This window comes from Grampus griseus, assembly GCF_964374135.1.
Source record: "Grampus griseus genome assembly, chromosome: 7".
Lineage (NCBI taxonomy): Eukaryota > Metazoa > Chordata > Mammalia > Artiodactyla > Delphinidae > Grampus > Grampus griseus.
The window spans coordinates 65,369,779-65,381,987 of NC_139001.1; the positions used below are offsets into that span (position 1 = coordinate 65,369,779).

Sequence of the window (12,209 nt, forward strand, 5' to 3'; positions counted from 1 at the left end):
TCCTGCAGACTTTCATAGTTTTGAACAAAGGGAAAGCAATCTTCCGTTTCAATGCCACACCTGCTTTGTACATCCTCTCTCCTTTCAGTCCTCTCAGAAGAATATCTATTAAGATTTTAGTACACTCATATCCTTTTTAAAATGCTTACTTACAATGGTTCTTTAAAATGCAGTTTTTTGTTATTTTTTTTAAAATATAGATTTTAGCCATTTTGTACCTGAAAAGACTCTGGTTTACCAATCTCAATATAATTTGGTGTAGATCTGTGAGTAGATTGGGAGAATGGCAATTTTAGTATTTTAGGAAAAATTGCTTTTGTCTATTACTCCCTTGTTCAAAGAGATTTTTTTTAAGTCTATAGACGTGCTTAGAATTTTTTTCTAAGGAAAAATTGTTAGCATTTCAACAAATGTCTTTATCAAATACTCAAAGTTCCTACCGTGGTCTTTTATCATATTCCTTGATTCTAAGCTACCGCATTCAGCATGCTTATCATGTGCACTATTCTGACGAATTGCATATTTATGACCATGAGTAACCCTCCAGATTGGACCAAGAATGTAGAGTAAGTGGGTTTAAGTACATTTTAATATAGTCTTAGTATGGTCATTTTTATCCTTTCCTTTTTATACCAGGAAGTTATTGCATCTATAAATATTGTGGTGTTTATCTTCCCATGTTACATAGTTGCTTTTCTTTCAATTATTTTTCTCTCCCCTACAATATTAACCTGCTAATATTAGAATAGAATAATACGTGCTACAGTCTTTTCTAGAAAAAAGACCTTATCAGATGCCCTGCTTTGTTCTTAGACATGCCACATATATCTTGTCCTTGGGTATATTTCTGATAGGAACAATGCAGGAATTTTCTAGGCAGATCTAATACCTGTGTTCTTAGTAATTTTTAAATACCTCTACTTTCTGAGAGTGTTTCTGATATGTACATTTTAAGATTTTCTGGAAGGACCTTTACTGTAGTTTATTCTAATAGTTAGAATGGGTCCATAAACCAACAGCCATACTCCAACAGATGCCTTCCTTTGGTTGATCAGAAAAAATTAATTATAAAGATTCACATGGTATTGTATTCTTTTCACACTTAATATCCCAATGGATTCTTGTGCCTAGGTACACTTTTACTGGAATCTATACTTTTGAATCACTTGTAAAAATCCTTGCAAGAGGCTTCTGTGTAGGAGAATTCACTTTCCTTCGTGACCCTTGGAACTGGCTTGATTTTATTGTCATTGTTTTTGCGTAAGTACTTTCAGTTTTTTGAAATGCCAAACTCATGAAAGTCTCAGACAGCACAATATTCCAGTAAGAACAGACTTTTGGGGTTTGACTTTTCCTGCATATAATGATTGCATTTAAAGGATACTGTATGAAAGTTAGTCATCAAAAAAATATTAATATTTTTTCAGTTAGAGCATTTTCTACTCAAAAATGTGTGACATCATTAAGATAGATGGTCTTCCTCCATGCTCAGTACTTGGATAGATAATATATGTAGTGCCAGTTAGGGTCACACTTTTTCCAAGTTCTTATTTAAAATCTGGTAAAACCTATAAGAAAAAACTCAGACATTTATTATAAGTACGGTGCTCTTTTTTTAAATTAACCTATATTATTCAAAAGCTAATAAGTATATTAAAATATAGAAATAAATCTTTTTATAAGGGCTGTCACTGCGTACTAAACCTAACATCAATGCATTGTGTATGCATTACATAGGCATCCACAGTTTATTTTCAAGGGAAAAGTATCACATTAAGATATAATTTTAATTTATTCATATTGCTGCTCTTTTCCTAAATATATTTGTCAGAAACACTTCTTTATTTTTTAAATCTCAAACCTATATACAGTATTTTCCCTCTGTCATTTTGAATTGTAAAAGTAATACGTGTTCATTGGAGGGATTTAGACAATACAGAAGGGTCTTGGGATTTCTAGTCTCCAATTCCCGCACACGTGCCCCACCTCTTTGTCCTTCAGGCTGGCTCTTTTTGTGGTCATATAAGACTGCTGTAGTGCCACCCACCACCTGCTAAGACAACACTGTGTCAAAGAAGGCTGCATCTTCTCAGGGGTCTCCTTTTTTAAATTTATGTGCCATAAACTTTACCATTTTTAAAGTATAAAATTCAGTGTTTTGTAGTATGTTCACAAAGTTGTGCAACCATCATCACTTTCTAATTCCAGAATATTTTCGTCACCCCAGAGAGCAGTCACTTCTATTCCCTTCTCCCCCCACCGCCAGTCCCTGGAAACCACTCAGCTGTGTTCTGTCTCTGTGGATTTGCCTATTCTAGACATTTCACGTGAATGGAATCATACAATATATGACCTTTTTGTGTCTGGCTTCTTTGAATTAGCATACAGTTGTCTAGGTTTGCTGCTGGTATTTTATAGAATATTAAATATCTATATTACCATAATATTGAAGTTTAGTAATTGAAGCATTTAATTGTTTAGTTAGGCATTTATGTGTATGAAACCATTTTAATAATACGTTTGTATTTTGCTCACATCAAATGACTCAAATCAAATCAAATTAAATTAGTAATGATAGAAGCAAAAGACTTGCAGAACTGTAAATTTAAATAAGAGGTTCCAAGCGTAGGAAACACCTTGACTAAAGGCACAGGTAAGTATCATAGACTCTATCTAAATTCTGAATAACTCTGATTTAATTCTACAGGTATTTAACAGAATTTGTAAATCTAGGCAATGTTTCAGCTCTTCGAACTTTCAGAGTGTTGAGAGCTTTGAAAACTATTTCTGTAATCCCAGGTAAGAAGTAATTGGTGTGAAGCATTAGGCCACTCATAACTCCAACTATTTTGGGAGTTGTTCTTTGTTTGTGTGTGTGTGTTGTTACCGTGTTTGTGTATAAACTCCCCTATTACAGATATGTGACAGAGTTTGTGGACCTGGGCAATGTCTCAGCGTTGAGAACATTCAGAGTTCTCCGAGCTTTGAAAACAATTTCAGTCATTCCAGGTGAGAGTGGGGTTAAACACCGGGGCTGACTTTGATCTTTTGAAGGAAAAACAAGAAAAACTTTCTCTTACGCAATTTTAATTACATTTGATCTCTTACGTTTTTCACAATCGTTATTAAAAGTCAGCCTTTGAGTTTAATCAGTTGCATGAGTCTTAGGCGATGAAGATGACCATTTGGTTCACATCTCAACTTGAAATTTTCCCTCCTGTCTAACAGTTCATTTTCCATTTTGCTTATCCAGGAATGAAAATTTCAATTTGTTTTATTGCTTTTCATATGGTTAAGAAAAGAGATACAAAATATCAGCATGGGGAGGATTGCATGACATAATGTTTTTTTCTTTCCTCAACAAACCATTTCTTAACTGAAATTTAGTAAGTTGTCACTGTGTGCTGCAATTCAGCCTCTTTTCTGTTTTGGTGTCGTTATAAAGAGATGTTTTGTCTGACAAACATTCACTGAATTGACACTTTTTAAAAATTATTTTTTCAAGTGAGTGTGGATATGGTTTGAGCAACCAAATTATTCATTTTGACAGTTTGGTTATTCTCTGGAAATATTTCAAGTTTTTAACCACTTGCTGTAATATACAGAAACAAAATATATAAAACAGCAAGTCCACCCTTTTGAGCTGGTAGACTTTTTTCCAACTAGGTTATTTAAGATCATTGGTTTGATAAAATGCATGCATTTCTAGGAAAGCTTGTGTTTTGTTTTCGTTTCTCATTCAGAGGCTTTATTTCATTTTGAACACCTATTTCTCCTCCCCGTATTCAGGCCTGAAGACCATCGTAGGGGCCCTGATCCAGTCTGTGAAGAAGCTTTCTGACGTCATGATCCTGACTGTGTTCTGTCTGAGCGTGTTTGCACTGATTGGACTGCAGCTCTTTATGGGCAACCTGAAGCAAAAATGTGTGCGGACCCTGCTTGAAAATAATGAAACAATAGAAAGCATATTGAATACTCTCGATGAAGAAGACTATGGAAGTAAGAATGCCCTTGTAGTTATTAATAGGTTGAAATAAGGCTAAGAGCATTGTTCTCTTCTGGCAATGGAATGTTGCTTTCATTTTAATTGTTTCAAAATCACTCAAATATAGAGAAAGTTGCTGCAATGTGAATTTGGATCATGTTATATTTTCATAAATTTCCCTGGATCTAAGCTTTCTAGCGGTTCTGGTATTAAGAACATGGGATAGTTGCATAATTCTCAATTTCTGTAAGATAAAAAAGAATAAGTTTGCTCTAGAAAAATAAATTTAGCTATGAATTAATGATATTGACCATTAAATTTCATAAGTTATATATTTATATACTATAGTTTTATTGAGTAATTTATACTTATGTTTATTTTATAGTATAATTTATTATATAGTAATATAATTATATTTTTACCCTTGTATTTTTCTTATAACATTGTACAGTCATGTTAATATGTTATAATGATAATATTATCACATATTAAAATGTTTGTCTCAATAGTATTTCTAAAGATTTGTATAAGCAGAACAGTTTATTCAGCTTTATCAGCACTATCCTCATACTATAACCAATGATGAGTTTTACAGCTCTTTCTAATGGCTGCCCTCAATCTAGCTAATGACCATCATAGTTTAATTCATCAGAACTAGTTCTGTAGATACCATTTACGATGATCTGTACGCACAGTCTCAGAAGTCTACTTAATTCACAAGTGTATTTTAGAGTATCCTACAGAAAGCATAAACGGCATGTTTTCTAAATAGTTATCCCCTAACACAGTTTCTCTCACCAGAGCTGATGAGTTTGGGTGAGAATGAAATCTAGCAAGATTGTAATTTCTGTCTAACACCTACAGGGTGTCTGTAAGATGTTGCCCACGTGAACCCATAAACCTTAATGATTAGATCCAGAGGTAAGGTGGACATGCAAGTGCCTTTGATAGAAGGAGATCAGGGAGTAAAGGTCAGGTGTTAATTCTCCTTAAATAATAAAGAGTCGTATACATCATTTTTTTTTTTTTTTACTTTACTCAATGTGTTTTTTCCTACTCACGGAGTAATATAAAGGCAAATAAAACCTAGCTGATATAGTGAAAGACTGTAAATAAAGAAAACTGAAAAAAAGGAAGCCTAAAACAAGAAAACTGAAGGGTTTCAAAGTAAAATTTTTAATGTATATTTTTTTTACTACCAGCATTTGATGAGGAATGTAGCATATTTTCCTTTGCTTTTCTTTAATTTATTTTTTCAGCTTCTGATTTTTATTAATATGATCTTAAATTTTATTTCTAGTTTCCAAAGGATTTTATTTCTTAATTTATATACCATGCAAGTTATAGAGCTTACAGGTAATTGCTGACATTTGTACTTTGTTTTATGAATCAGTTTACAGCACTTACTTAAACTTGACTTTTTTTTAACTAGGATCATTACCAGTCCTTTTATTCTGAATCTTGGTCTCATTCCTGAGTTCATACTTTGATTTTTTTTTTTAACTTTCTGGAATTGCTTCAAGCAATTTTTTTCAAAAGGAGTAGAAAAAGCTCTTGGATTTTGCAGTATATCTTCATATTGGGTTCACACATGAGTGAATGACAGCTTAGCTAACAATGAAATTTTATACCACAATCTTCTCCCTCAACTCTATACATTATTCTTGATTTTCTTCTGAAATATAGTTTCACAGCAGAGATGATTGTGTTCACTCCGTGTTTGGTTTCCTACCTGTTTTCTGTGTCATAGAAGCCCAGTCTCACTGCAATATTTATTCAAGTATTCATCACATGGGTTTATTGAGTGCTTCCCTGAGCTAAGCATTGTACAAGTTTCTGGACCTGTAGCAGTGAGTATGATAACCTCAGCCTCTGCATCCACAGAGCTTATCTTCCAGGGAGAATGAAAGAGTAAAAGGAGGGGAACAGACAAATAAAAAATATTGCAAGTTATAACAAATGCTATGTGAAGAAAATAAATCTCAGGGGCTGAGATACCAACTAAATGAGAAGCCCTCTCTGAGGAGGTGGCATTTAAGCAGAGATCTAAAGGATAATAAGAAGCCATAAAATAGTGTAAGTGTAAATTGGGGGCTGTTCCTTGAATTAGAAGGAAGAGCTTGTGGAAAAGCCCTGAGACAAGAAAGAGTATCATGTGTTTAAGGAATGGGAGAATAGCAGTGTGGTTAGACTTTAGCAAAGGAGAGGCAGAATGGCAACAGAGAAAGTTAGAGAAAAAGGCAGGGGTCATATCATGAAGAATGTCTTAGCCCATGGAAAGGAGTTTGGATTTTATTTTAAATGCAGTGGTTTTAATCACTTTACCATATGGGGAGCTGATTGGGTAAGATAGATGGTAGATTAGAAAAAGGAAGACCAGTTAAGATGATGTTTCTATCATTCCAAACAAGACAAGGTTGTGGTTTCATCTAGAGTGGCGGCAGAAAGTGAAAACTGTGAGTTCAAAATGACACCTATAGAACTCACTGATGAATTAGAGAGGAGAGAAGGGCTTGGGGAATCTCATCTACGTTTCTGGCACAGTAACTGGATAGGTGGCAATGGGAAGTGAGAGAAGAGTGGGCAGGTTTGTAGGAGAAAGTCACTATTAACCAGTTAAAATTGAGATGTCATTGGGATATCCAAGTGGAGATAGAAAGTAGACAATTGGAGATTTAAGCATAGAGATCAGAGGAAGTGCCTAGTTTGGAGATATACACTTCGAAGTAATCAGCAAAGGGAAAAGATATGTACACACATACACACATCCTTCTGAAAATCCTCATGTTTATAAGTAGGTAGACAATGGGAAACCTGGTGTTTAAAGCAAATTTGGTGTTTAGAAGATGCTCATCTCCACAACCCTAATGTCTAGAAGGCAGGTAGAGAGGAGGACCCCAAAAAAGATGCAGAGAAAGAGTGGCCAGTAAAGCAAGAAGCAAAGATATAAGTAGGAAAATCAAGAGAAAAAAGTATGTTGAGAAAAAGGGAGTGCTTGTGTTGAATGACGCTGCAAGATCAAGGATTAAGATCAAGATCAAGGATGATGAGGATAGAGAAATGTATATTAGCTTAAACAACATGGAAGTCATTAGAGAATTTCATGAGCAAATTTTAGTAGAGCAGTAGGACACAAGGTTGGATGAAGGTGGTGACGGGTGAATAAGATGTCAGAAAGAAGAGAAGACAGTATGTGTAGACAATTCTTCCAAGAAATTTGGCTGTAAGGGAATCAGAATAACAGGGGCAATGGCCGGCATTTTTTTAAAAGATGGATTTTGATAGGGATGTTTTTCTAGTGCTAGAAATGAATGAGTAATAAAATATGGATTAATAATTCAGGAGAGCGGGGGAGAGCAAGTCCTTGAGAAAGTGGGAGAGCGAAGGGGAGAGACATCTTCACCGTAGAAGCAGGAGGAAAGATGGAAGAGCAGGCTCCAGCGTAATCTCAGGAGGATTAAGTCAAGCCCAGTGGCTTTTATTTCCACAGAAAAATGTGAGGTGGGATCATTGGCTGGCAGTGCAAAAGAGGAATTCTTCTCTTAGTATTACATTTTCCCTTTACATGTTAACCTTAAATCCTCTTGAGGCTAATTATCTTAATAATTTACTGTTTATTTGTTTGGGAATTATTTTCAAGTGTTCTACAAGACCAGAGTGAGCTACTCCCATTGCTTCACCTTTCACCATCCGTGTATTGAACTGACTATGTTAGCCCTGCAACATGCCCGTACAGGCAGCTCTAGAGCCTACTTTTATAAAGCAACTCCTCAGTGATTGGTAAATGTGAACTGGTATTTCTTTAAAGGATAACTCTAAAGTAATCCTTCCATAATAAAAATATCTCAGAGGTTTATGTATAAAACGTTGCATGATCACCTCCTCCATCCTCATTCTGCCATGCCTACCCTCCCCAAGGCACAGGATTTTCTGCAAAAATGAACACTGAGAGTTTTCACCCCAAACTAAGGGGCCTTATTGGTTTATTTGTGTCTTCTAATATTTGTATCTTCTACATAAGACCAAACGATGGCATATAAGTCAGTTAGTCTTATCTGAAGTTGTTTAATAAGAGCTGCTGCTCTTTTAGCATTGATGTAGAAAGTGTGGGTCACTGTGTTAAGTGTTTTACATGCCATAACCTATTAGTACTAATTCAACAGCTCTACAAAGTAGGTGTTCTTACCCACATTTTACAGATGCAGAAGCTAAATCTTAAAGTGATAAAGTAATTCACCTACACAGGAAGGGGTAGAAACAATATTCAAATCCAAGTACATCTGACTTCAAAGTCTTCGTTCTGCTGTTACTCCAGAGCCTCCTAGAAATTACATCTTTATTTATTTTGACTTGAGCCAGATAGGAAGTTGGGCTCTTATTAAAAAAATTCTTTTTGTCCTTTATACCTTTACTGTATAGGTTTGGATCAGCCCCCTGTATTAAGAATAAGTCATTATAGTAAATAAAGGAAGAGTTATGAGTTCCTTTACACCTGAAAATGGGCACAGAGGGTACCATGAAAGGGGAAAATGTACATTTATTTCAGTTCTGTATCCTCAACATCCAGAACTTAGTAAGTCCTAAATAGATGTTGATTGGTGAGTAAACAATGAGAGAATTTCAGAAAATAAATTTCCTTCACTTATAGTGTTGCCTTGCCAACTGTACCCCTTCTGGAATACTTGGGGCTGAGCTGGGGGCTCTTTTCCTTCTCTTTCCCTCCCCTTCCCCAGCTCCACTTTCTCTCTGGGTTAACTCATCAGGTCCCATGGCCTGACGATGACGCCCTTCTTTGTATCTCCATAGTTGATACCTTCACTGACCTCAAGACTCATATCAATCCAGTCACTTACTTGACAAATATAATTTAATACCTAATAATCATCTCACGTGGAGCACAGCTAAAACGGAGCTCCTGGTTGTCCTTCAGGCCATTCTGTGCCCCACTCTTCCTTATCCCAGTAACTGGTACCACTCTTGACCAGCTGATACATCCTTGTGTCTCCTCTCTTCCACATACCCCACATGCACTCCGTCAACACTTCCCGTCCGCTTGATTCTATCCCCTTCTCTCCGTATCCATGGCTACTCTCTGAATCATAGCCATGTCACCTGTCACTGTAGTCACTTAGCTTGTATCCCTGCTTCCACAGCTCTGAATTGTAGCCATGTCACCTGTCACTGTAGTCACTTAGCTTGTATCCCTGCTTCCACACTTGCCCTCCTATAGTCCATAGTCCACAAAGCAGCCACAGCAACATTCAGAAATGTTAATTATTGTCTCACATCTCTACTTCCTACTTCTATTACTTCCTATCACACTTACAATCCAAACTCCTTTCCATGGCATGCAAAGCCTTGCTACGTGGCCCCGGCCTACCTCTGACACCACAGTCCTCCCCACTCACTGCACTATAACTGGGCTGGCCATTTTGCTTTTTTGTTTCCATATACCAACTTCATTTCTACCTTGGGGTTTTGCTCTTTGCTCTTCAGTCTGTCAAGATGTCTCACGAGGGTCCTCGAATGGCTGGCTTCTCTGTAGCATTTAGGTTCCAGCTCGAATGTCATCTCTTTAGAAAAGACTTCCCTGACCACATTTTGTCACATTGTCTTAATTTATTTTCTTTAGGGCATTTATCCCTATGTGAAAATACCTTGTATATTTACTTGTTAAGTGTCTTTCTCCATCCCCAACCTCCACCCTTACCTAAACATAAAGAAAGCTTCATAAAATTGATGATCTTATTTATCATGTTTGTCATCATATTCACTGCCTGGCCCATAAGAGGTTATCGACAAATATTTGAAGGAAAATATATAAGAATACAATAAACAAATGAATGCCTATTGCCTGGCACTGGGCCTGAATATCTTTGTAAATATATCTATATTAATTAACTGACCTGCTGTGTCACTCTTAAAGCTTACACTCCATAATGTTATATTGTTCAATTTCTTTCTGAACAGAATATTTTTATTACTTGGAGGGATCCAAAGATGCTCTCCTTTGTGGTTTCAGCACCGATTCAGGGTACGTAATATTTGTTTTCAGTTTTCTCTTTAAAGAGAAAAAAAGTCTTAAACTAAAAATCTCTATGTACTTACACAATTGTTATCTATTGACTGTTCTTGATTCTAATTCACCCCAAGAATAATTTGGGGAGACAATTTTATTCGAGGCCTATATATCAATCTTTATGGGTACAAGAACTACTATATGACATCTGGTGAAAGTTTCCAAGTCTTAATGATGGATGTTGATGATGATACTAATAGCAGCTACCATTTATTAAATGCTTTCTGTGTGCAGGAACTAGGCTAGGTAATTTGCATACATTCTCTTCTTTAAACTTAATAACAGTCCTAACCTTTGGAGGTTGAAGGAAAATATATAAGACTATATATATAAATATATATATAAATATATATATTTATATATAAATAATATATACATTTATGTATATATAAATATATATTTATATAATAATATATACATTTATATATAAATAATATATATAATATAATATATGATAATATATTTATATATAAATAATATATATTATATATTATATTAAATATATAAATATATTTATATATAAATTATATATATATATATATATATATATATATATTTCCTTCAACTTTTAACCTTTGGAGGTAGGTATTATTATCTTGTCTCACAGAAAGAAGGAACCCGGCCTTGGAGAATTTTAAGTAATTTGACAAAGTCAACAACTAGTAAAAAGTAAGGATGGGATTCAAACCCAGTTCTTGCTGACTCCAAATAATGTGTTCTTAATCATTATTCAATATTGTCCCCCTGGAAAGGAAACCTTGAGTTTCCGACTTCTCTGTAGTACCCTTTAGCTTGCATCCTGAAGGTACTCTGACTTCTGATATCCTTTTTCACATGTAGTCAGTGTCCAGAAGGGTACACCTGTGTGAAGGTTGGCAAGAACCCTGATTATGGCTACACGAGCTTCGATACTTTCAGTTGGGCCTTCTTAGCCTTGTTTCGGCTAATGACCCAGGATTACTGGGAAAACCTTTACCAACAGGTGAGTGCCAAGAGAAACATTCATTGCATTCATTGCACAAAAATCTGATGTATGTTCCTTACCAGCCTTATATATGAGATGTTTTATTCAATTTAGAATGGAGAAAACTCTATTGTCTTAGTACTAAAATAGACATGTTCTATTTCCAGCACTATTAGAATGGATAGTTCTTAAATCATAAATTATTTTCTTACTCTTCTGGGCTTTTTGATCTCTAGATCTCTTTCCCCCTTTCTGAATATAGCATCCCACGGGGTCCTAGGTAAATAGCAAGAAATATACTGTAATGTTCTCTCACAGCACTCCTACACACGCTATGCTTTCCACACTTGCCTCCCTGCCTGCAGTGCCCTAAACATCAGGCTCTCCTGTGCTCACTGTTCTTTATTTTGTGCACTCCCATGTACAGTTGTTCTGGACTGAATAGTATCTCCCCCAAATTCATATGTTGAAGTCCTAACTCCCAGTACCTTAGAATGACTATATTTAGAGTTAGGGCCTTTAAAGCGGTAACTAAAATGAGGCTATTAGGGTGGGTCCTAAACCTATCTGATGTCCTTATAAGAAGGAAACATTAGGACATGAGTAGAGATACACACATACACAGAGAAAATACCTTGTGAGGACTCAGTGAGAAGGTAGCCATCCACAAGCCAAGGGGAGAGACCACAGGAGAAACCAAACCTGCCAATACTTTGATCTTGGATTTCAATCCCCTAGGACTGAGAAAATAGATTTCTGTTGTTTAAGTTACCCAATTTATAGCATTTTGTTATGGCAGCCTGAGCAAACTAATATGAGAATGGAAGACTCAATTCATGTCTCTGAGTTTTTCTCTCTCAACTCACTTGTTCCTTCTTCTACACCTCCATGCCCTTTGTTCTTCAGTTTATAGCATCCATCTCTTGTACTGGAATTCTTCATTCATGTGAACATCTCCTCTCTAACTTACATGTGATCCTCTTGGGATTGTGGCTCTATCTTTTCACCTATATGTTATCAGTACCCAACCCCAAGAGGAAGGAGATCAAAAATGATTATTCTATATTATAAAAAATAGTGAATCACTTCTCAAATTGCTACAGATTCTTCTTTTGGCCTGTTTTATGTCTGTTTAATTTCTGAGAATATTATAAGTGAATGTAGAAATTATATAAAAATCT

At 35.6% G+C, this 12,209-nt stretch overlaps 1 protein-coding gene across 5 annotated transcripts in view; it reads left to right on the plus strand.

Annotated features, from left to right (window-relative positions):
* The window catches only part of SCN9A (sodium voltage-gated channel alpha subunit 9), a gene marked incomplete at its 5' end in the record, with an annotated part of 83,013 nt that overhangs the window by 5,137 nt on the left and 65,667 nt on the right, over positions 1-12,209 (plus strand). For 2 of the 5 annotated variants that reach the window (XM_082657758.1, XM_082657761.1), the window contains 7 exons: positions 9-129; positions 473-566; positions 1,132-1,260; positions 2,708-2,799; positions 3,790-3,999; positions 9,956-10,019; positions 10,905-11,046. In XM_082657758.1, the coding sequence (XP_082513884.1) occupies positions 9-129; positions 473-566; positions 1,132-1,260; positions 2,708-2,799; positions 3,790-3,999; positions 9,956-10,019; positions 10,905-11,046 (852 nt within the window). Of the gene's footprint in view, positions 1-8; positions 137-472; positions 567-1,131; positions 1,261-2,707; positions 2,800-2,917; positions 3,010-3,789; positions 4,000-9,955; positions 10,020-10,904; positions 11,047-12,209 lie in introns of all 5 variants that reach the window. The other 3 variants (XM_082657759.1, XM_082657760.1, XM_082657762.1) reach the window with 3 other exon arrangements.